This window comes from Drosophila rhopaloa, unplaced genomic scaffold, assembly GCF_018152115.1.
Source record: "Drosophila rhopaloa isolate 14029-0021.01 unplaced genomic scaffold, ASM1815211v1 contig_115, whole genome shotgun sequence".
Taxonomy (NCBI): Eukaryota; Metazoa; Arthropoda; class Insecta; order Diptera; family Drosophilidae; genus Drosophila; species Drosophila rhopaloa.
In genome coordinates, this window is record NW_025334990.1 from 18,371,739 (window position 1) to 18,398,222 (window position 26,484).

The 26,484-nt window shown below is 38.7% G+C and overlaps 1 protein-coding gene and 1 long non-coding RNA gene across 23 annotated transcripts in view; one reads left to right on the plus strand and one right to left on the minus strand.

The window, feature by feature from the left end:
• LOC108051185 (protein muscleblind) overlaps positions 1–26,484 on the minus strand; it is a 160,931-nt gene that overhangs the window by 92,734 nt on the left and 41,713 nt on the right. For 6 of the 22 annotated variants that reach the window (XM_017133191.2, XM_017133190.2, XM_017133186.2 and 3 more), the window contains exons 1-3: positions 20,302–20,988; positions 10,292–10,965; positions 9,620–9,652 (exon numbers count right to left, since the gene is read on the minus strand). In XM_017133191.2, the coding sequence (XP_016988680.2) occupies positions 9,620–9,652; positions 10,292–10,480 (222 nt within the window). In that variant the 5' untranslated portion in view covers positions 10,481–10,965; positions 20,302–20,988. Of the gene's footprint in view, positions 1–9,619; positions 9,653–10,291; positions 10,966–20,301; positions 20,993–26,484 lie in introns of those variants that run through there. The other 16 variants (XM_017133187.2, XM_017133185.2, XM_017133182.2 and 13 more) reach the window with 7 other exon arrangements.
• Positions 24,187–25,009, plus strand: LOC108051191. The gene is made up of 2 exons (XR_001769614.2): positions 24,187–24,297; positions 24,359–25,009. It is a non-coding gene; the product is annotated as an uncharacterized LOC108051191 (long non-coding RNA).

The window sequence follows — 26,484 nt, forward strand, 5'->3', positions numbered from 1 at the left end:
ATTTAGATTTTTATTGTTGTCGCTATTTTTCTACAGGGAGTGGGGAATTGTTGTCGCTATTTTTCTACAGGGAGTGGGGAAGGGGGCGGGGTTTCGCCTACTTTGTGCTGCGGCAGTAAACATACCGAAATGCTTTTTGAATTGTAATTTTTTCTGCAATCCTCCGGGCTCTCGGACTTTACTCCTGATTCTGATTCTGCTTCTGCCGATGACGTTTGTCGATGAGCTCTCGCTCTTCTCCAGTCTCAGATAAGCGTGATTGAATTGATTTTCTATTTTCGCCCCTCAGAGGACGGCCTTTGTTGTTGCTGCTGCTGCTGCTGCTGTTGCGCCACTTTGCTGATGGATATCAATTGAAATGCTTAAACAGGCGCTTTGCGCATTTTCAATTTCTATTCGCACAACCGAAAAAATGCGAGTTTATATATATATGTACCACCAACCATATATATGGACGGTGAAAGATATTTGTTGATTTTGGCCAGGCAACTTAAATTGTGCTGTCAGTTTTCGAGGGGTCAGAGGAGAGCGGGAGTTGCTAAGCCTCGGCTTTCGATATTGATTTCGCGTGCGAACGCATGTGTCTGAAAACCCAAGCAAAATGACGGAAGTAATCTATTGATTGCCGGACTTTTTTTTACGGCAATATAAAGAAATTTGCTTCCTGGGTTTCGGCATTTATTTGTGCTATCTATCAATGCTCGAAAAATAAATGAAAATAAATTTGAGTACTAATTTATAATGTTTAATTTATAGAAGTAAATGACCAGAAATTATTACCACTGTATTTTAATTATAGCAAGCGAAAAATCAGTTGCTGGCAAAAATTAATTGGCAAATTTGTAAATTAATAAAAGCTTTATTCGGTTAAAAAGATTTATAAAAATCACAATAAATTAAAGCCAATAAAAAATTGTTTAAAATCCTAGGTAAGCCACTGAATGTGGCGAAATTCAGCAAATTAAACAACCTAATGAATTCAAATCAAGTAATTCCCCAAAGAAACTCCAGAGCTGACCAAAAGTATTTAAAATATGTAAAATATGAAAGGTTTGGGAACGTGCTTAAAGTAATTTAATTTTATCTCTCGCACCAATTTTGCATCAACTCCCTTGGCAGCCTTTAGTTTTATTCATTGAAAATATTTCATTTCCTTTGCCAAACACAAATTCCAATGAACTCCCGTCTCCACCTCGATTCTTTGTCTATCTCATAATATGCAAATTCGATGTGTAAGCGACAGTACGAGAATTCCTGGCCGTCATTGTTCAGTTTTTGCAGATAGATAAGGGATAAGGGAAAGGCAGAGGCCGAGCACAATTCAAACATTTATCGATTCCATTGTTGATTAGCATTTTCCACTCCGAACTCCGCACTCCGCAATCCGCACTTCGCTTCATTTGATTTTCATCGGGAAAGAGGAGAGCAAACAAAGCGGGAAATGCCAAAGGCACAAGGCCCCGAATCGTTTGTCAACCCCCAGAATATGATAAGCACCTGCCCCTCGCAGAACCCAATCCCAATCCCAATTGGTTTAGTTTCGGCCTGTCCTGGCACCTCTGTAATTTGATGACCCTGTGCGCCATCCCAGAACTATTAAGTAAATTGAATATCTTTCTATTTCTGGTTTTCCTTTCTCTATTTTCTATGTTTTTTTTTGTCCACCCTGCCCAACCGAAAATAGAAGTCGAAGGAGACCGAGACTTGAGTTCTAAATTACACTAATGGACACCGAAATGTAACCGAGCAAACTTTTCAGATGAACTGCAAAATCTGCACTGGGAGTGAGGAGTGAACCGAAATGCAGATGGAACATGGAGACGGATCCCATGCAGTCATCATCATCATCAAATGACCAGGGAACGGGTTTTCGGGGGTCTTCTAAATAGCTGCGCTTCAAGTGTTTGCCACAAAATGTGTGCACAGGCAAACTTTTGACCATAAATTATGGCATTTATTCAAAAGGCAAACGCTCCGGAAGTCCAAAGGGAGTATTATCCTTTCTCCGACCCACTACTTCTCTGTGGATTTTCATTTATTAGCTCCTCGCCCAGAAAACCAGAAACTTGCAGTCCCAATTGACAGACAGTCTCGAAATTTGACCAGCCGTAGAGAGAAATTGAATTTCTCGTTAGGAACTGACCCTACACTGAGCGAAAAGCTATAGCACATAGAACTAGTAAACAAAATTCTTGAAAAATAAATGCTTAGTCAATAATTTGGAATTTTAATATAGATTTAAATAGCAAATCGTTTTTAAGACTTTAAGTTAAATTGATTTTGATTTGATTATTTTGACTTTTTCATCAGAAAATTTTCTATTTTTAATGTTTTTTGGAAAACAAAATTATATCATAAGAAATATGGTTATTTATTTTTCTTCTTGGTACATTAGCCTATATTTTTTTGTTTAATGATCGATTTTCCTTATTTTTGTTCGATGTTGGAAGTGGAGTTGCAGTTTTCGACCCAAAGCGGCAGCTGTCATGTAAAGCTCATTTAACAATGGCATCCTTCTACCCTGCCCCCATCATCATTTCATCCTGGAGCATAAAAAGCGCAAGTTGCTCCATGGCGCGTGCAACTCGAAGGCGCTGCTTGCCGCATGCCGCAGCTTCATTAAAATTGCAGCAGCCACCAGTTAGTGGAAGAAGAAGCAAAGGGGGAGTGGCTGTGGGAGGCGCAGGAGAAGTGGCAGCAAGATGGCCTAACGACGTCAGCACACAATGGAGCGCACAATGCGGATGTGTGCGACAAAAACATCAGCAACAACAACAACGAAAAAAGGGATCCGAAACGGCAATAGAACATTCCACAATACACCCAGAAGCCTGGAGGCGGCCCGAGGAGGGGGCGTGGCAGGACGAGGGTGGCATAAAGCTTTAAGGCGGCAAATGACGTGGGCTCTAGTTCCAAGACGATGACGCACAGTGGGTGCTACAGCACAAAAATATAACATATATTTTATAAACTCAATAAAACATTACATATCTGAACAAAAAAGGTAGCCAACTATTTAATTAAATTATTTTTCAAATAATATGCATCTAAAAACTTATTGAATTATATATCCGTACATTAAATAATACATACATTTTTCAATAAAAACTAGAATATCATATTTGTTCTTAATTTCATTTAAAAATAATGATTCTGCTAGTATTTTCATAAGTAAATAGATAATAGATCTTTAAAATAGAATATATATTTTGAAACAAATTCCAATGTCATTTAAATTAAAGGATTGTAATTTTTGTAAGCTGCCTTTTAAAGCTGGATTATGATTTGCAACCTAATATTGTGGGTCCTAGGCCTTTGTAAGCTGCAAAAAGTCACCACATAAATCAGGTTAGATCCGCCTTCCCCTGCAATCCTTTTCCACTTTTTAAGAAATCTACTAGAATTTTAAATATTTCCCCCAGAACCACTGCCACTGTGAGGAGCGAGACCAAGACGCCGAGGACCAAGCGGCAAGGACAGCGACGACATCTCGCGTGACCTGAATTATTGGTGGCATATTGCCACTCATTGACTTTGCCGCAACGCCCGAGGCAAAAGAAAATGCGCCACTCGACGGGAAGGAGTGGCGAAAAGAAAGGAAAGAGAAAGGCAACTGGGGAAAGGGGAAAGGAAAGGACACGGAATGCAAGGAGTAGTAGGTCCATTGAAGGAGCTTTAAGTTTACTGGGCAAACAATTTGCAGCGACCGGCTTTAATCAATTCCTCTTCAAAAATGCAACAGCCAAGACAAAAGGAGCGAGGCTGGCAGCCAAGGATCCTGGTATCCTGGCATCTTGGCATCCTGGCGTATCCTGGCAAGCCTGCCGACAAGGCTGACAATTGTTTGTCGAGTTTGTCAAGCGTGGGACGCGAAACGAAATGCAACAGGAGCAGCTTGTACTGCAGCTGCATTGTGGCTCCCTGTCGTCCTTTTGCAATCCTTACAAATGTGACGCTGCTTTGTTTGTTTGTCTCGCTTTATTTCACCACTCGTCGACGACATTGCGGTTTAATAATGTGTAAAGTCAAAGTTATTTGATATACCCAAACAGACGCACACTCGCAAGGATGCCAGGATACAAGGATACCACACATATGGAGTCGGCCCACAGCTTCTCTCCCCCGTTCCCCTCTTCACCCCCCTCGGCAGTTAGTCATTGCTCGAGTCCCAGGCGATGGCTTTTCTTCTTTAAATTTATTGGGTTTTCTGTCTGCCATTATTTGTTAGGCACTCCTTGCCACGCCTCCACCACCACCGCCCCCTTTCCACACACACGTCTCATTTCGCTCGCGAGTTCCGCAAAAATTGAAAATAAATTGAATGACGTTTTTATTGATCTCGATTTTCGTTGGAAGCGGTCCGTGTTTTTCCTTTTTTTTTTCCCCGTGCTTAGTTTGACGCTTAGCTGTCGTTCGACAAAAAAAAAAGAGAAGGACAAAATTCAGTCTGAGTTGTGGCTTTAAGCGGAAAATCTTCAATGTCAAGTTGGAATTTATTTTCCAACTGAAGAGCAATTATTTACATTTCATTTGAATTGATTTTATGTCATACAAATAACGCTGTCGTTTAAAATTTAATCATCATCACTAAGATGTTGAAATTAACATTTTTCTTTGGCAAGTGACTTTAATTAATGAAGCATCACATGCTGAGAAAAATTCTGATTATCACCCGAAGTGAGAGGAGATTTCCCATTCCCTTTGACAGCCTTTTCCTGTTAATCCAATTTCAATCAAGCCTCCCCCACATTTTTCCACCCACCTTAGTCAATATCCAAGACAGTCACTCAAGGTGAGTGAGCCAGAGTCACCTGTCTCCGGACTTCGTCCGCCTGACTGACACTCGTATGATATGAATATGTAATCCCTCAATCTGTCGGCGAAATGGAATTGCAAGTCCAAAGCGAAAAATATTTATTTGCAGAAGTCACCGATTGGTTTGCGCTATTTCCATATGCGCTACTGACTGCCGACTGCATTAACTGGCGACATTTTCCATCCGATGGATGAATGGGAATGGAATGGACCAGATCCTCCCTCGCATTTATATTCATCCCGGCCGGGCATTAGTTATTGTTTGCCTTTGTCTTAGCCATATGAAAAGAAATTGGCGCCCAAGCAAGGGCTTGTTTGTTGGTCAGAACGGGACAACGGAATAACGGGAAAGTTTTTCGGGGGATGGGAAACTGGGTAGTCTGGCGCCAAAGTGCAATTTGTCAGGCTCGTGACTGGCTCAACTGGAAAAGGGAAATGGGGAAAATGCTGCGGAATTGGGAATCCGGCAGTGGGAAAAGCACCTCGCTCCATCTTGGCTCGCTTCATTTGTTGGCTTAAGTAACTTAACAACTTTACGCTTGCAACTCGCGTACGCGACTCCTTCGGCGACGTCCTCTTGTTTATATTGATAATGTGCCATTTATTTTATTTAAGGCATGCCCGCTCGATTTGCAGTCACGTTCCGGCATCCGGAGAAGGCGACTACGACTGCGATGGAGACTACGACGGCGAAAGGACGAATGAATTGTGTAGGTTTCAGCAACTGCGACTGCGAAGTGGCACACACATGTGAGTGTGGCTATGTGCAAGGACATGCCACAACTTGCTGTTGCATAATGCATTAAGTGCTGGTGGGCGAAATATCCTGGGTGGCTGCGGGAGTTGCTCTGCTGAGTTATTGACTTGAAGTTTGTTGCGGAATTTCCAAGTGCAACGTGTGTAAGGCATAACAAATTAGGCGCGCCTGGCAGCAGAATGTTGCAGCATTCCGAATGGGGCGGCAATAATGGCGGCGGTGTGGCATATAATGGCAGGTGAGGGGACACTGCACTCGAAACTGATTTCGGTGTTGCCCCAGGACAACGAGGGATTTATGCAGTCGTATTGCATTTAAAGTGGATCCACAGACACACACTAAATTCTTGGCCAACTATTCGCCTTTATCTAGGAAATCTTCCTTTGGTAAAAATGTTGATTATATATATTATATTATAAGATCTATAATGGAAATTGAAAATTCAAAACACTATCTATTCCTTTCTTAAAGCTATTAATAATCGCAATAAGTGTACACTTTTAAATTGCAAAGCAACTAGCGAAACTTGTCACCAATTACCGAAAGAAAGCACTTTTTTAGCAATTCGCCATTTGAATTGATTCAATGACAACCGCAAAGTTTTCGCTCTTTTCCTTTCAATTCAATTCCATTCTTCGTTTCTTTTCTCTGCTTCTCCATTTATTTTGAGCAACTATTGATAATTCTTCTTTGCCATCGCTTCTCTGATTGGTGTGCGCTCTATTTCCCATTTCCAGGGAAGTTTTATTTAAATTGGATTTACTTTTTTTGGTTTATTTTGCACATTAAGTTGCTCTTGCCAGTCATTTCTTCTGCTCGGCTGCTTATTATTATTATCGATTTCAATGCTGTCCAGCAATTTTTCATGCCAAATTGGAGAAGCGAAGGCAGTGGCGAAAAAATAGATAATGGAATTAAAAATAATTGGATGACATTGAATGTGTGGGTGAGCGAGCCGAATCAGAGCGACGGCGGCAAAAGTTTATTTATTTTTTCATGTCAGCCAGTTCCTGTTGTCTTTAAAATTTAATTACCAAAGTATTTCCGAGGCGGCTCGAGGCGTTCCGGAAATTCAAGCGTCAACTACAAAATTGGTATAAACAACAGCGAAGCCCCGAAGATGTCAAAGTGGCCGGCTTTGTTCTCCCTTCCCCATTTCCCCCTTTTCCCCCATTTTCCTTTTCTGAGCGGAAGAGTTGCCATTTTCATTTTCATTTTCCTTTGCGGGGCGCCATTTTCTTTCATTCTTTTCGACCATAATTTGCATGGCATGGGAACTTGACTTTTGTTGGCCCGCCCCTTAAAAGAAAGGGAAAGGGGGAGAGACGGCGCGGAAAATATGTTGCAGCGGCGGCGGCGGCAGTGTTGGGAATATAATAGAAAAATAAGGTGCCACACAATATGGCCGAGAGCTTTACAGTTGGTTAAGTAGCAAAAGCGTGGCAAAAGGCGGAGTATAAAGTGCCACCAGCCAAGCGGCAGCCCAGAAAAACGCTCGGCGAGGATGAAGATGAGGATGTGGATGAGGTTGGCGATGCGGATGCGGATGGGGATGCGGAGGATCTTTCCCAGCGAGGCCATCGCCATCGCCATAGCACAGCGCCAGAGCATGGCGTGAAAATTGTGTTGACAAGAAAATTATAAACCGGAAAATGTTTTATGTTGTGGCTATGCGATTTTTCTCATTCTTGTTCGCTCCTCTCACTTTCACACTGCCCCTTTTCCTCGCTTCCCGAGTGGCTTTTAAAGTTTCAGCTGGCTCATTGTGGTCAAATTAAATTGGGGGGAAATTACCAATGAAATGATGCCAATTTGCTGAAAGGGTCAGAGGTCACTAAGCGAAAAGGAAACGTCTGGCTGCGCTAAAAGGCATTTGAGTAGAATTCGGGTAGAGAATTTTGATAGAGAGGGGCAAAAACTATGAACTATTAGAACTAGATCTGAAATATATATAACGAATAAACACTAATGCAAGTTGTAAGCCTGACATTGACCCCAATTCCACTTCTAATTCCGCTTTAACTATTTCTTTGTGGGGAAATGGCATTTAAAAGTCTACAACGCGGCAACCTGGCAATAAATTAGTGCCGCGGCCACCGAGAAAAAAGTTTAAACACACCCCAGGTACACGTGTATAACATCATAGGCATACAATCACGGGGACGTACTATACATGGGCCTTTCGTCCTCGAACTGGCGGCCATTACACATTGCATGCATATATATTATGTGCTGGTTACTTGCCACGTTTAAGTTCGTTAAACATTTAAGCCCAGCTCGTTTTGTGTGTCAAGCACACACACACGTATATAAGAATGTACATGAAAGCTCGGTGGGGACAAAAAGAGGTGAAAATGAGTGCAAACACACTCGCCTACAATTACAGCACTCAAAAGGGGCGAAGAACAACAGAGGGCTCGGAAAATGGAAAAATGCGAAGCGATGGAGGCTGGGGAAAAACGCTCGACGAACGAAATTGCTCGGCAACTTTACTGCATAGTTAATTAATAGGATAACACAATTAATTTGTGGGCAATGAATGTCTGAGCTTTATTTGCCCGCCCAGCCAGGCAAAAACTACAAGTGCCCAAGGGTCACTGGGTGTGTGTGTCCTTTCCATTTCCATTTCCATTGCCAACTTGCAGCTGCTGCCCCACAGATGATGTGGATTCTGCAGTCAGAACTCGCTTATCACGCAGCTGTGGTCTCGGATAATTGCCAAAAGGCTTATGAGATTTCCCTGGCACGCAGAGAAACCAACTGAGACATCAGCCTGACCCGGCTCCTAATGATCCATCAAAGATAATTGGAAATGTTTGGGGTTAGCTCAGATTAATGATGAAAGTCAGACGACGTCGGAGAACTGCCGGAATTATGAATATTTAATAGGCATTCAAATTTGACACGGTTCGAGATTAAATCATAAGTGGATGCTAACTATTTAATGGTCTTTGTATGAGGTAGCTGCTAAAATTCAAAGATTGAAGGTAATTTATTTATAGATTTTAAGAGATAATAAAGTCATAAAATGTACTAAACATATGGGTTAAAATAACTTAAACCGAAAACTGATTTTAAGTTAATTAGATCTATATAATTATTATTAGATTACCACTGGATCAGCAAGATAGTAATGCTAAGAGGGATAGAAGTCCACTGAATCATTCTGGGTTGGATTTTCTCAGAAAGAAAGACTATATCCCTAATACATTCATTGGGGAGCAGGCCCAAAAGGTAAGCATGGGAAATGGGACGACCATCCAGTGGCTCAATTAACAACGCCTCCTCACCTCCTGGGTAAAGAAAAAATAGAAAGCGTGGAGGGTCCACGCCAACGAGCTACTTACAAACATCAGTTTTAACTATTGTTTGCACACTCGACTCAAGAGCGACAGAATGAAATGGTGAAGGGAGGGGGAGGAGGAGGGAAAAACGGACGAACTATGCCCAACTTTAAGGACTGACTCAGCTCGCTTTGGGTTTTGTTGGAATAACAAAAGGCCGTTGGCCAAACAAGCTGCCAGCGACGCCTAAAAAGCGGCAACGAAAATTTTCAAAACGTAATTTTTTATGCTGTCACAAATTTGATGGTGATGGCGATGGTAGAGTCCTCCTGATGATGATGGCATTTTGTCAGCATTATATACTATGCATAAAATACTCCACTTTATGCTGCCATTCTTTGGCAGTTGTTTCTTTGTTGCGGGTAAAACAAAAAGCTTAATAAAGAAAACACCAAACAGGCAACTTAATTTTTTGCCTGCCTCTTGTTCGGCATTGTCCTGTGAAAAAAGAGCTGCTTTCACCCCTTTGTTCGCCCCTCCTGCTAATTTGCCGCATTGCCTTTTTCGAGCAGTGAAAAATTCAGGGAAAATAGAAACCTCTTTGCCTTTGATTTTGTCTGCCCTTCGGCAGGTTGCTCTCGTGTCAGTTTACAAAATGCGAGTTATTAACGCAGAGATCAATGGAATCGGTTCGACGAGGGGAGGGAGGGGGGGTTCTTAAAGCTAAATTCTTAACTTAATAATTGAGTTATTTGAGCTTTACCTTGAAGTTGTCCATGTCTAAGAGTTGCGTGGCCTAAAATTCACTCGAGTGGTGACAAACGGTTTTAGTTATTCAGTTGATTTTTAGAGAACGTTTTATTCGATTTATGCTTCACACAGAGAAAAAGTCATTTCGATTTTTCTATATTTAATTTTAACCAATTGATAATTGATATTTTCTCTGTGTTGTTCAGTTTTTTGTAGGTTTTCAATGGGTGGTGGAACTCTCTTATTTGTAAGCCAAAAGCTAAAGCCTTCTACTCGGGACCCAAGACTCAAGCCTCAAGCACACTCACGCACACAATTCTCAAGCTCAGCTCGGCGATTCAGCTGCGTTTTAATCTATATATTTATTTGGTAGGCACTTAGAGACAGCCACTAAATATAGTGTGTATTTAAGATATATATAGAAGCACAGAGATACCAAAAACGAAAATGGAGTTTATAAAAGCACAAAAGCACAAACAACAAAAGCGAGACAAGATCAGTTTTCGTTGAGGCCCTAAAATTGGGGATTCGGTATTGGCTTATCATATTTTGTTTTTTTTTGGTTTTTTTTTGTGGGATGAGAAATCATAAATCTTAAAGCTTACATTCTACGAGTCACACGAAGCAATAGAGGGGGGGAGATTGGGGAGTCTAGTTCGTTTGCTGGGGGGAGGGGAATACTGACCTTGATGCTGTCGTAGCAGGCGGTGACCTTGCCGTTCTGGACCTCCACGTTGGCCGGGGGATGGGCGAACTTGCACTCGGTGTCCTGGCGCGAACATTTGTTGCGCTGGAACTCGCGGCAGACCTCCAGTTGCAGCCAGCGCGAGTCCTTGCCGTTGAACAGGCTGTTCATATTCACAACGTTGGCCATCGTGTATCAGTATCGGTATCAGTATCGGTATCGGGGTTATAGATATATAACTATTTGCTGTTTACGGATCTGGGTTAGCTGGAGTTTATATAGTTTTAGCCTAGCGACTAGAGAAAGTTTTTTGTTTTTTCTTTACTTTTTTTTTTTTGATTTTTGTAGTGCTCCTCTCGCGACACGCACACACAAAAAAACACTAAATTCAACAGCACAGATCAGCACCTATATATGTATATAGCATAGATCTATGGTAGATGGTATGATTTCAGCTGGTTTCTGGTTTTTATCGATTTTTTCGTTAGCGTTTTTTGTGGAGTACAAAGCTTGTGGGGGTAGCTGATAGCTTGGGCTATAATTTTGATTAAAATCGAACGCTTATTTAAATATATAGATGTGTGTGTGTGTTTATATCTATAGATAGACGCAGCTGTTAATTTTCTGTATTTATTATTTTACTGCTTTTTGTGTGTAAGCTGATTTTACATTATCTGAAATGAGAGTAAAAGAGAGAAATAGAACTTTAGGATCATACCGACTTGGTTTACATTCCAAGATAGATAAATAGAAATGGCGAAAGACAGAGACAGATAGTCGTAGATAGAGAGAGATATAGAAAGACAGAGCGATTCTAAGTATAAATGTGTGATGTGGAAACTGATCAGGTTTTATATTTTTTAGATTTCGGGGGTTAGTAATGCGCAATTCGTTTGTGTTATGGTTTTATGCAGAATGCAATGCTCAAATGATAAGACAAACAAAAGACAATCGACATAAGACATAACCATATCACTATGGAGCATTTAATATAGTTGCGATAGATTCCTAGACTAAATGAGCGAATGGTGTGCAAAATAAAAGTTCCGTTTCATACAACTTATGATATAGTCACTAAAAATAGTTCACCAGATATACACAAATAAATATCTGATTTTATATATTTATATGGTTTATATAGAGCGTGAGCAGCGGTTGGCGTCCAGTTTGCAGCTTTCTGGAGGGATCGCGGGGTTTCCAACAGCCAAAACAGCCAAAACAGCCAAGAGCCACAGCTAAATGCCACAGCCAATTAGCCAACTTAAGCCTAGCCCCTAAGGCAATTCAGCGCAATGCACATAGACCAAATAAAAATAAACACTACGAATAAATATTATCAACTAGAGTGCACTAATGGTCGCAGATATATATATATATATATATTCATGGATCTCCAGGTCTGGCCCAGCGGTGTTTAGCAATTAAAATGTATATATTTTTGGATCGTTTAGCTAAGCAACATTTAAGAGAGAGACACCGCCTGAGAGAGTCGTGTTTCCAACGCTTGTGTATTCACTTTTTAGCCAATTTCTTTTTATAGCTATGAAATAAATTGTTAAACGCACTTACCGCTCAATGGAAATATTTTATTTTAGGTTTATTTCGATTAATAAAATACTGCAAAAAATTGTATATATAGTGTGGAATTAGGAAACTTGTATTTAAGATAGAGGAGTGAAAATAAATTGCGTAAATCTGTAAGTGATTCAATCATCGATGACGGCACACAATTTGATGTTTATATTTTGTTGTTATTAGCATTTGAGTTTTGTGTTTGTTTGCCTTCCCCCTTGCATTGTATTTTGTTTGATTTGTTTTTATCTTATTTGCCTGCCTGTTGCAATTGTTGTTGTAATCGTGTTTGCTTTGCTGTGTGTGTCTCTAATCTTATCTTATCGAAGGAAGCGGCTATTAATCAAAGTTTTTTCGGAAAGGAAATCTATTAAAGCTCTTAACGCTTCTTGTTTTTATTGAATTTTAAGTGAGCTGCGGCGTAGAAAGTATGCATTGGCAGTAATTCGAATTGGCAGTAATTCGAATTCTTTGACGATTCTGTAAGAAATTCTATAAAATTTTGTTACTGCAAGCAAGTCGAAATCTGTTTTGAAAACACACATATTGTTTCCCAATAAAATAATCTAAATTTTTTCCATTTCAATTAGCATTTTTTTAGGCCAAAACTTTCCTATCTAGCATTTGGCATTTCGAAAGATATCGCACCGACACACCGACAGTAAATTATCTCAGCCAAGTCAATTTGAAAAGATACCAGCGAAGACAATTAATAAACTTTATAGAGTACATATACAGCTATACGTTTTTGTTAGTATACGGATTTGTGGATACGTCCGCATGATGTCAGCTGCAAATTGCTTTTCCGTATTTCAACTTGATTTCCAAAGATATAAATTGTGACTTAATTTATGAGCTGAGAAATTGAAGCCCCATCAACTGCGTCCGTGTGTGTGGGCTAATGTTTATGGCGTGTATTAAAATAATTCTTGAAAACTTTTCGGCTAAAACAAAAAAAATCTCTATACCACGGGAAAAAGAACACGCAAGAGAAACAGACGGGACGCCCACATCAGCGGACGTGGCTGGGCATCAGGCTATGTGGAATATATAGAAGACATTACGGCCAACAGATACAGATACAGACACAGATACAGATACAAATTCAGAAATCGAAACAGCGCCAGAAATTAGCAGCCGTGTCATTGACGCAGTACGAAAATTTATGGCCAGAAGCGGGTGTGGAAAATGCTGCACGAAAATAAACTTCCCAATAGTGTTTAGATGTGAAATTGGGCCAAGAATAATCGAAGGTTCTCCTGCCTGGGCGGATATATACCTACGTATATGTGTAGTGCGCAGATCGGTGCATCCGCCGACCTACAAACAACCTTCAGACGCTGCTCTCAGATCTAAGGACACTCGCATCTCGGCGGTTTTCGGTTATTAAAAAATCATTAAGAGAAAAAAACATATAAAGCTGGCGGACAAAAAAAACGATGCAAATTGATGTAGACCCAGACCCCAAAGACAAACAAGTTCAACAAGTTTTTGGCCGTAGGTTTTGTTTTCTTTTTTTTTCTGGTTTTTCGGTCTCGTATCAAAAAGTGTGTTTTGAAGGTTAAACTTGCCGAAAAAAGAAGAAACACTCTCAGAATCGGAGAAACCAGCAAGATTGAAAAACTGTTAATTTTCGAAGCTGTTTAACGCAGGTTCACTAAACATTTCCTCACATTCGCATTTCATACAAGACTTCGACTATATTGTACTATATATGTTTATGTAAGCTGAGTCAACACAATGGCAGCTGTGCTGGCGGCAGAATTTTGGGGCAATCCTAATTTCTTCTGGAATTGTGGGCTTCATTTCTTTGTGGGTCATCTGTTTTTTTTCTATTTTACACTGGTAAAAGCTTCTCGCAGAGCATTTAGCATTTTGTAAAGTCCCTGGGGAGCTTTAAAATATAAAATATTTTATCTACAAAATTTTTGGGAAAAATTCGTTTAAAAGGGTTGGAGTTTGAAACAAAATGTAGATTCTGATTCACTTGTTTTATCATCAATTTAAACCCATAAGAAAATTGATTAGTTTTCCGGTGATAAGGAAAAATAATTCAAATTCATGCTCAAATCAAATTCCTTAGAAAATTTATAATTGAGCTTTTTTATAAATATTTATTACATTAAATGTTGGAAACTCTAATAGGAGTTATTTATTTGATAGTTCAATTGATTAGATTGATTATCACTCTTTAATCTGCTCATTAACAATAGTTTAAATATCAGCTGTTTACTTGACCATAATTTATGGGCATTTTCACTGGTTTATTTAGCATAGGTTAGTCGCAGTTCGTCTGTCGCCAATCGATTACCTATTCTACTGATTCATGCCACCCCAATCAGCTTTCCGTTCCTCAAAACTTATCCATCCACCCAATTCCCAACACACATGCCCCACATATTACGTAGTGCCCATATATACAGACCAAATCGAGAGCGTTCTGCTGATAAGGCGGCAAACAAAACAACAAATAGAACGCTGCAGTTCACAGTTGGCTGTGAAAGCGCACTGTATATTTTGTATTCGCCATATACTTTTTATACTCTTTTTTTAGATATGCGACTCATATTGTATACTAAAATGTACAAACTCGAGCGGGCGCTGAGTTACAAAGTTATGACTAAAGCCATACACGAGGCGCTCAGAGGGCCAAAAACAAAGGCAAAAGGCAGACATTGCTGCTCACCCCGCGGGCGACAAGTTAATGCATTTAAAGAAACATTTACGCAAGCGAAGCCGTAGCAAAACATCGGTCAGTAACCGCTCTGCAACATTATACAACGCTCCTCCTCCAAACGCCGCAGAAAACCGAGGGCCCACCCTAAAGGTATGACACATATATTTAACGATGCGCTCATAAAAAAAGTGAAAGAAATGGGTGGAAAGCCGGGGGTTTGCGAGGAAACCAGGTTCGACGGCTGCTATCAATAAAAGGAGATTAGATAAAGAAAAGGGGTGAACCCTGTGCACTCATACTAAAATACACGTTATTTGCAAAAACAAAGGTGGAAAATGATAGTAAGAGCAAAGCTCTTTTTATATTTGTCAAATAACCTAGTCACAAAGACAACAACTGATTATGGGACTTATATTTCTACAATTCATATGTAAATGCCACAGAATGTTATTTAGCAAATTGCAGCTGCGGATGGAACCAGGAAACTTTCCCAGCCACAAAACGAGCCATAGCAAAACACATCAAAAGATGGTAAGACTTAAATGTCAGCCATAAATGGCAAGCGGTTAAATGATCAGTTCGCTTTGGCTTATGTCATTCATTCAGGTGGGTCGACGGCTCTATTTTATTCTTCCAGCCAAAACTGCTCCGAAAATGGAGTTTTGACTTGCCTAATTAATTCCCATTGTCATCCATCTGACTTGGCTAATTAATTTGGCAGTACATGATGCGTGGGCAGCAAATGTTTATTATTTCTTTGCTCTTGAAAGTTTCATAGACTTTCTGAGACACTTCGTTGACTGACTTCATTGACAGCTATTAGCGGTTATGTGAAATCTCTTTCGAAAGTTGGTGCCCAGATAAAAGAGATACATTTATATACAATAAATATTGCATTTTTTTCGGGGTGCTGTCCCTTATTTGGTGAGGGTTTATAATTTGGCAGAGCTTTCGAATAGGTGCTGAAAAGATCAGCGGATCGATCTATATATGGTCTTATGGATATGACTAATGGGAAAGCGGAAGAAAACAAAGCGTGCCGAAAGCGTAAGTAAATGGATTCGATAGGGCAGAGCGATCAGATTTCACAAGGGGAATCGTGGTGTTTTAGAGAATTTAAGTCTATACTGAACGTATGAGTTTTCTTTGGGTAAACTCAGCACAGATGACAGGGAAAATTTACTTTGGCAATATTTTTGCTTGTTTATTTTTCCATCATAAAAAAAACTGCTGTCAGACGTAGGAAATCTGCCAGTGATATCATAAAACTTTCGTTTTCATTGAAAACCTTGCCCTAGTCTCAAGATCTCTTAGATTCCACCTGATCTCGTCTGTTTTAAAACCAAATTCAAAGCTCATTGTCACGTTTCTCTATCAACCGAATTCATATTTAAATTTTCGTTCACACAAGCAAATCAATTTCTTAGGCGTAAAACGCGATCATCAGTAATTACGTCAGAGGTCGGAAAGCTATATCATATATGTATATATATATAGCTTTAGACACACAAAAACGAAGCGAAAGAAGAGGCCGAAAAATAAAAGCGAATGGGGGAAATCAAAAACAAAATTCATAAATGAGAGCGACGGAATCGTGGCGCTCTATCGCCGCTCATATACTATTTTTTGGCATTTTCATAACATTTAGCTTATCTTAAAAATACGAGAGTGCCGCACAAATACCAGTGTGATTTCCGTCGATGAATAAGAGGAAGAAAAGTCCGAGCACAACAAATTTTCATAGGTGCCCAATTAATTTTGCTGGCATAAACTTATTTATGTTTATAATTCTCTTGGTGTTGATGAATAACCCCAAAATAGCCGCCCCAAAGAGAGAGAATAATATTTATAAAATTAAAAATTCCTCAAATATTCCGAAATGAGAATCGAGTTAATCTTTGAACTAATTTGTGTACTCATAATCACATTGCAGAAACGCCTCGACATTCAGTCGCACAGTAACTCTCGCATGCGAAAGGTTAAGCAATCAATTCTGCCTCCAATTGATCTCAATTGTGCGTTGGCCCAAGGGCCAGTCAAGGGTTAAAGATGCCGACGTTATATTTCAGCATTATGCAAAAGCGTAAAAACTTAGTTATTCTCGCTCTCTCTATCTCTCTCTATTGGCCACAAAAAGGAATTTATTTTTGGACTGCGACTGCAGCAGCGCCGCTCCAAAAATGCTGCCAAAAAAGGGGGAGTGGATTTTTCGGGGGGCCTGTGGATGCACAGCTGCAGATACATCCAAAAGATACATCCAAAATGTGCGGCAGCTGTCGCTTGTTTTGGAATATGCCTGAGATACTCGGAGGTACAACAACAACAACAACAACAACCGACGAAACACGTTCAAAATTTCTTTTTCGACGCTTCGTGTGGTTGTTGTGTTTTGGCATGTGCCAAGAGAATTATGTTAGGGTGTGCCGACTGTATAATTGAGGAAGCTGCATAAAATGGCCAATTGGGTGTGAACAAAATAATGGTCAATTTGTTTCTGATGCTAAAACTATCCGAGAATCCAAAAAGTGTGAGAAAAGCTATGCCAACAGATCATAATAACAAGTAGATAAATTAAAAGTCCCAAAAGCTCACTAGATTTCCTTTTTTCGACTGGATTTATAAAGGGTTAAACTTCCCTTTAAAACTTCCTCCTTAGTTTAACAGTTAATAATAATAATAAAGCAATGCACTTTTACAATTTTAGATAGAAAAGATACAAAAAATACCTAAATCTCTATATTGAAAGACCTACTTTTAACTTAACCGGAGTATTAAATTCTAATAAATTCTATTCCAATTAAAACAGTCTTAAGATTTTTCCAGCTCCAGCTAGACCGAGTCACCCTATTCATACGATTCTCCCAACCACATATAGATATTTGTTTTGTGTTTTCTTCTTTCTTTTCGACTTGTTTGCTGCCTCAGTCGACGTCGCAGCTGCTCTGCGCTTATTGAAAAAGCCAAAAACAAAAACGCTGGCGAAGAAAAAGTTTTTGATATTTTTAGAAGAAAAAAAGACATGAGCACATGTTTCAAAATATCAAAAAAGATGAAAACTAGAAAAACGAGAGGAAACAGCTAAGCCAAACTGAGATCTGAAAATCTTCGAAAAGGAAACGAAATGTTTATATGAATGCAAAAAACCTGGAGAGATATAAAACAGAATCCGGAGGAAAGTAATATTTAGGATATGGAAATTTCAATAGATTTTTCAACATTTATAGAACATAAATAGTTAGCTTTATGTGCCCAATTTTAAGTACAATTTTTTAATAACCTCTGGAAAATCTGATCAAAAATTTTTTGTTTTATGGAAAGATCTAAATGTTAAAAACAGAAACCAGCTGAACAAGTTAATTCCAATCGGTTTCCTAGCATTAACAGAAATTTGTTTCTCTATCAACAGCTCCCATTGTATTGTTTTTTGCTCGTTTCTTAACTTTTAACTCTCTTCATACCTCTCGTTTGAACTCTGACACCTTTTTGAGTGCTGTCATCTCGCATCAAAACTTAAATCGCGAGCCGAACAAACAACTACAGCAATTTTTCCACACTTTCGACATCCGAAAGAGGGTGTTCCTATCGATATTTACGACCTATTGAGAAGAGCTTAAAGCACAAAACACTCGTACTACAAGTCAAACACACATATTTCTCCCAGCGACGTTTTTTATTCGACTTTGTGTACTGCGGCATGACTTTTGGCGAAAAATCGAATCGATTAGTCATGCCAAAAGTCCTCAAGTTTTCATCCCAAGCCCCTTCACCAACAAATAAAAAACCGTCTTCTGCCTTTCGTGGCATTTTTAGTTTTGGTTCGAGCTTGATGTTTTGAGTGGAGGAGAAAAAGTGAATGACTTGTCAGACTGTATTGAACAAATGGACAGAAATAACAATTCATTTTGGCATTTTCCAAACGATTTCTTTGACTCATATTTTGAGCAGCAACTCATTTTTGACACTTTTGTCGATGATGATGGCCAAATAAATAAAAAACGCGAATTGTGCCGAACTTTTGCTTTTTGTTTTCTAGTTGCCAGAGGGCAGAGCTAATTCAATTTGCATATCTCAACTGGAGGAAAACGAAACAAATCGGAAAAATTATAATAACAATCTTTTTGCAACCGAAGCCGAAGCTCGGACTGAAATAAACATAAATTTAATGGTTACGACTTGGCAAGAGGAAGGGGCGTTGGGTTTGGGTGGAGAACCACATAAAAAACGTGACTTTTCGTGAAAATAAAATCTATGTATTTGCATGTGCGAGTACAGTGCGTTCCAAGGCTCGTATTTCAGTCCAAAATGTTTATAAGACCCTTAAATATAATCGATTTCAAACAATTACTTCGGGGACAGAATAAATCCGGTAATTGGTTCAGTTTCGTTTAACGAAATAATCACTTTAAATTTAAGAATCACGTCTGTTTTCTGTCTGGGTGTCTCAACCCATTAAATAACCTAAACTTGCAAGACAATTTTGTTAAGCCATTAAATCTTTTATTGACAGTTCGCAATCGTTTTGTTTTATTGTCACGTGTGTTTCTTACAGCTGAATAACAGTGTTGAGACGCACTGTCTAAAATCGCTTGGCTTAGATCTGTTTATTTTTTAATGGTCCAGGCCTTGCCCGGCTCTAGAATAAAAATTGCTACATTTGCATTGTATTAGAGCACTATTTCTCGTAGAGCTTACTATATTTTTAACTTACTTAACTCCACACACACAAAATAAAAACATGTTAAGTCTTTTAGGCTCTGACACAAATAATGTGAATATATATTTATAGTATTTTGTACCAAATAAAGCGCAATTCGCGTATTGACTCTGACAAATTTGGTTTGCAATTTGTTGAATTTTAATTATTATTTTACAGTTCATTAGCCTCAATTTCAATTTGATTTTCGGTCATTAAGCTTTTTAGGTGGCCAAATGGACGATGTGTACTTTATTAGAACGGATTAAATAAGTTGTATAATTGAAAATTTTTGGATTTTTAATGAATTCAACAAATTAATGAACACAGATACATAATTATTGAAGAAAACTTTAAAAGTCTCTTAGACATGTTTATTGTACGATTTTTTATAAAAACCTTTTGAACGTGTAAAAAAATTATGTTCTTAAATTATTTATTGAATCTCAGGCTTTTATATTTTTTTTGCCATTCATTCTTAATTGATTTTGTATACCTTTCTTCTCACTTTCTCATTTTATATGGTTTATTTCAGTCTAGAGCTGGTAAACTATCTGATATCATATCGATGTTTTTCCACCTCTATTTATAACACTAAAAATTATAGACTTGTGTCTTTATGGTATTTTTGAAGCAAGAAGCTAAGACTTTTACAACACAAAATGCCATACTTGAATAGGAGTTATTGTGAATGGGTATAGTTTTGACTAAACTAAATTGCTAAGAAATCTGGTTTAAATATTTTAAGTTAGGCGATTGGAATGTGTTTACTTGGGAGAACTGGTTGCTCTTTCTTCATGAAATTTTCCCAGAGCCTCGTTTGAATAACTTTCCCTATAATAGTTAGTTTTCCATAAAAAAGAATTTCCGCATTTCACTTAGCACCCGAAATTTCGACAACAAAACAAACAAGACCACAAAATGTGGCAGAAGAGAAAGAGGAAGAGCCGAGAAAAAAAAAACTTTAACTCAAGACGAAAGCGAAAAAGAGAGAAAACAAAATAACCAAAACAGAGCGAGATGTACGAAAAAAAAAACAACGATTTTTTGTTTTTTAAGTATAAACACCTTCGGTAGTCCAGCTGACTTGTTGTTGTTGTAGTTGCTCTTGTAGTTGTTGCTGGCAAAGTTGAAGTTGTTGAAATTGTTGTTGGGCTGCTGGTTTTTCTTGTATTTGTTTATTGTTTTACTTTTACGCCGATGGAAAATGTATTTTTAACCTTTTTTTTTCTTTGTCGCTGCGCTGGTGTGTGTGTAACTAAACACGCGCGATGTTGCAGTTGCTGTTTGCGGCACGACGTGACGTCATTAAGATGCCGGCAAAAAACAATGGATTTTGCGATTTTTCCGGACAATTTCCCTGCGGCGCTTGCACTTTTTTTTTAATTTTCTTGCACGACTTTCGACAACTTCTTTTCTTTTCTCTCCTTTTTTTATCTGTCACAAACAGACACACACACTGGCACTTGACAACACACACACACTCACGTGCACTCGCGATGTTGTTGTTGTTTTTTTGACAAATATTTCCACGCTTCTAGAGTTGTTGCCAAATTTGCAGAAAAATTATTTATGCCTTCTTGGGGTTTGCGGTGACTGGGCAGAAATTGCTGTGTTTGTTTTTTAGCTGAGAGCTGCTTTTTATTAAGGGGCTTGCTTTTCTTCAGTTTTTCAGGCAGCCTCTGCAACTCTACTTTTCACTTTTCCGCTAGCAGAACCGCTTCCGTCGAAAAAATTTTATGAACTGAAAGCAGCAATATGTCTGGCACTTCCAATACGACAGCATTTTGCTTGCGCTCTCTCTCGTTCTCTCTTGCTCTCTCCTTCTTGTTCATGCTCTCTGGCAGTTAAGAGAGACCGTCTTAAAAGAGCGTTTTTATCGTTAAGAGAATTCAAATTCGTGTAATTTCGAGGGGTTTCCCCTTTTTGGGGAGGGGGGTGGTGGTGTGGTGGTGCTAGATGGGCGATGGGGGTAGGTGGATGGGGTAGGGGGTTACCGAGTTCAATAAAGGCGAGTTGAGTTGACAATCAACTAAAAGGTTAACTGGCCAAAAGTAGACAGACTTCAGCTTTTGGCGTAGGTTGCGGACTAAAAGTCGGCCTGGCAACTTAATTTTAGTTTATTTCGCATTTCGGTGACTAAGTTTGTTAAAACAACAAATGAATTTGTGAAAAGAATTGATTAAAGTAGTTATTCCGATTTGTATTGGTCTTAATTTAACCATTTATTGCTAAATAATCTATTAAGAAAACTTTTGTTATGATAATAATCCTTTATGTAAACTGCATCAATTTGACTTTTTTATATCTTATTTTTTTGTATATGAATAAATTTGCTCACTTTTTTGATTAAAAAATTTAATATTTGGGCTTTCTCAAAAGGTTTTGTTGACATGCTGTAATTATACTCCATATATCCCCAAAAATACCAAACTGGTTTAATTTGCTGTTATAAACGTGATACTAAAGCTCCCTAATACAAATAATATCTTAATATGTACGTGAAAGTGCGTAATTATTGCATCAATTTGTATATTTTAATTGACTCCATTTGTGATTTTTTAAATTTTATTGCTAACAGTTTGAAAGTGGTTGTGATTAATACTATTTGACCAAATTTGTACAAATAATTTAATTTTAATAATCTGTGATAAAATATTCATTCAAAAGTTAAAATTTGTTTAATCTAATATTTTCTTTAATACTTAGATTAGTTTAAGATTTATGTTATTATCTATAAATATGCAAGTACTGTTCTAGTACTTCAGTCTTTATGGTTAATCCATTAAATTAACCAAAGCAACTTTGTATTTTTATCACACCCTATTAAATATTTTAAAAAATTAATTTCGTATACCATCGTAAAAATGCTGCAGTTTCCATTTGGGCCTAAGGACAGAAATAAGTGAACTTAGTGAATTGGAACTTTGCTCGCTTGGGCAAAGTCACCTTCAAAATGCGTTCGATATGTTCTAAATCATTTACGTAAATGCATCCCATCCATAACGGTGAAGCTATATATCCGAGTGCAGCCCATCGGGCCAGAAATAGAAAATTGTGGCGCACACACTGGCAGAACTCTTGACATTTCTATGTCATAAATTTGTTTCGTTCTTTGGATTTTTTGGCAGCGAAAGATATGGTTAACACCCCCCACTTGGCAATTAAAATCGGGGAATTGAGGCGGGGAAACCTCGAGCAGACTATGTAGTACTGTGTAGGTTAAGCGGCAATAAAAAGTGAATGTAAGCGATTGCAAGAACGGGAAATGCAGCCGAAGGAGAACCGGCATGTGAAAGCCATATAAAAAGGTGGGAGGGCGCGGAAAGGGGAAAGGGGCAGGGGGAAAGGGGCACGGGGAAAGAGAGAGCGACCCGACCAGATCGAGAAACGCCCCCGCAATGATTCTAGCTCCTCTACATCTACATAGTGAATTATTATTAGAAGTACATCAGTGTTTGTGTGAGCGCACTATTTTTAAACGATTTCAAATTGGAGTTTTTTCGAGAGTGACCCGCTGGAGAAACAAAAAGATCGGTAATGGAGCCTCGGGGCAAGTGAAAGGTATTCGGTCTGCAAATTGTGCATAATGAATTACAGCGTTACAATGGCCAACTGGGGGAGTGGCGAACATGGATAAAACAAATAATGAGATATGTTTACTAATAACAGAGATAGACAAGATTTGGGGCCAAACAAATTGGAATGTGCCACATAATGAGCGAAATATGTAATTTCGTGAAATAAGATGCCAATAATGATTGGGACATTAGTGTTAAACAAACTTTATTGTAAACTATCACACTTTTAAGTGTTATTTGAACATTAAACAGAAAATCCAATTTACTGAACTGTATAATTAAAGGAAACTATCTTATTTGAAAGATTATTTTACTGAAAAACATAGCTTACAGAAAAGGAATCTTTAAAACAATAGTTTACCTAAAGAAAGAATTAAATATAAGTTAATTTATTAATAACAATTCATATTAACGGAGAATGTTACAACTTTAATTATTGCTAATCTTTGAAACTTGAGGGTTGTAAGATTTATAAAACTCCAGGACACATATATCTGGATTTATTTGATAAATATTCTTTAACTACGTTAATGGTCCGTCAATAAGAAATGTTTACTATTCCATTACCATGGTTCTGCGTATTTATAGAAGAAGCTATCGGCAAATGACATCTCTTTCTCGGTACCCAAAACGCCCACCGCAGCATCTTGAAAACATCATTAGCAACACATTTATCGCGCTGCTCTCTCCGCTGCAGCGGCCTCTGAAATGTGGGCATCGGATTCGGATACAGATACAACTACGAATACGAATTCAGATTCAGATTCAAGCACAACCGAAAGATACTATACTATACTACACTCTGGTACTGGTGGAGCGAAACCGGTTCCGGGCAAAATCAAAAGTTGCGCAGACGTCGCCGACTCAGCTGCTCTGCTGACCAAGCCGAAGTTTTGGGATTCGGGGATCGGGGAGCGGGAAGCGGGACTGGAAGCTGCGCGGGCAGGGCGGACTTGGAGTGCTAAAGTACACAAAAGCAAAGTTTTCGAGATCGCTGCACGGAGAGAAAACTCAAAGGGCGTCTATGAAAGAAAAGAAATCAGGGATTGGGATATTATTACTTGTAATTAATCAAATAAGTACACAGTTCAAATCCAGAAAGTATAGGGTACTGTCATCTATTTTCTATCCCTAATGGCTGACTTTAAATATCCCTTAGAACCAGATTATATGTCAATTAAATCTAAAATAAATTACAAGTTACTTGGTCAACAGTTAAATTTAATCCTATATATTTATAAATTTATAATCGTTTGTTTTGACAAAATTAATTCTTTAATTTTAGATCAAAACCTCAGTTTTAAATACTGTCAAATCCAAGAAACCTATAAAATATTGTCATTATATATTAAAAATAGTCTTTAATTACAAAATTTAACAAACTGAGTACAAAATGTTGTCTTTTTGAGATTTTTGAAGAATGTTATTTAACAAAAACACAAAAAAAACATTAATATTCCAAGATATTCGAAAATGTGCCTAAGTAGATACAACCGAAGAACTTCGCCACCTTGCATTACTTTTCAGTAATTTTTTTCCCGCAGTGTGGATGCTGTGGGTCCACTTGGAACGAGCTGCCTGTTTCTCCAAGTGCTGCGCTCAGTGTGTGAAGTAGTGTAGGTAAATCAGTTTGGGGAGCCGGCGTCGAAACGGGTTTGCTTCTCGTTTGTGCTACACCTTTTGCGCCTGTTCCTTGTTCCGATCCGATCCGTTTCGAACCGATCCCCATTCGAGAACGTGTTTCAAGGCTTTTCGACCGGGGTGTGTAACCAGTAGCAGAAGTGGAAAGCCGAAAACCGAAAAGCGAGGAAGGGAGCGGGAGTGGGAAAAGGAGGTCGGTCGCCAAATGAAAAGATCGCGGCCAGACAAAAGAAACTGGCATAAGGGATTTGGATAGGGATTGGCCCGATAGCGGGTCTGGAGAAAGAGACGGCGGAAGGAAGAGAAAGAGCGCGAGCGTGTGGAATAGGTCCCACCCCAATCTAATTGGAAATAACGGCAGGAGCAAGACGATCGCTTCTGCGCACGCGATCGCACGCGAGAGACCGGCTAATGCATATAAATTGGCATAAATCAAGCAAAAGTCACGTCGATCCGTGTCCGAAACCCAAAAGCCAAAAGCTAAAAGCCAAACCAGTTTCGAAAATAGAGTAATACAGAGAATAAATTCCAGATCAGATCATCGCAGTGACGTAGTCGCCGACTTCTTGTTTCTCCGATTATTGCAGCCTGAGTCAGCCTCTCACTTCGCCCCACACTCGCACGCGTCTCTTAAGAAACTCCCGAAGAGCGGGATCGAGCTGCGTGGGTGCCGCCGTGAGTGACTCACTCGGAATTCCCCTTTTCCCCGTTCGGGGAACACTCAATACCACCTACCGAGTTTATTTCTATCCATTGACATCGGGGGTTGCTCTTGAGTGACACCGCGCGTTCGAGTCTGAGTGGATTTATCTGAAAACATTGTATTGCGGCTGAGCGCCAGATTGTCTCGAACAAAGTGTTCCCACTTTTTTCGGGGGTGGTTGCAATGGAATTTTGAGTGCTGTTTGCAGCTATTAACAGCTCATTACGTTTTGAAATACCACATTTACAATACTTTCTGGTTAAATTTAATTTATGTGTTTAGAAACACATATTCAGGATAAAAATCCAAACTTTTTCAAGAATATTAAAATGATCTGTGAAAAGTCCTGCATTTCGTTAATATATATTTATAATATGGTTTTAAGCTCAGAAAAGAAACAAATAAATTTAATAAATAATACTTTAAGGATTTCTTAACATTTTTACTCGATATTATTATTAAAATCAATGTAAGAACATTGGCAATATATTACCCAAAATTGGACTTCTATAGTCCATAACTTTTCCAAATTTAATCCGATTTGGAAGTGACATACCTCTTATAACTCGTTTATTGATTATCTAAAAATCTGCATTCAAAATTTTCATTTTATCGTTACTCGAATTTTTGACCCATTTTCATGTAAGATATTTCCAAGTTTCCGATGACTTGTAAAATGGTGACACCATATTAGACTTCTATACTCCATAACTTTTGCAAATTTAATTTATTTAGTGGAAATACACATTTAAATATAAAAAAAAAATTTTATTTGTTTTTGCTTTGATATACTCTCATTACTTCATTGTTCGATTACATTTTATCGGTACAATTTGACTATTATTCTTTAGAACTTTAATTTGGTTGAACCTTCACTATTTTGCTGCTGTCTTTAATTTCCCTGCTTTATATTTTTCATTCAACTTCGTTCCAATCGCTGCTTGCATTCGAATTCAAATTAAGCAAATTACCGAAAATTTCGTTTGTTTGCCCCCCCTCCCCATTTTCCCTCTCCCCCTGCCACAGCCGTGCTCTTCTTCTTCGCTTAATTACTTACAACTAACTGCAGGGTGAAAAGTTTGCACAGCCCTCCCCCTTTTCACCCGTTTTCACCCCTCCTCACCCGTTTTCACCCGTCTTTGCTACTTGCATTGCAATTGAAACCAAAGTTACAATCGCATATCAAGCCCTAAGACAAAAGGCAAACATGCTTGGGTGGATTTCCCGAAAAGGGGGCGGTGGGGGGGCCTTAGGGGGCGTGGCAGCCAGACTGCATAGTCGAAGAAATTACGCTGATTGAACACTAATTTATTTGTTTGTTTGTTT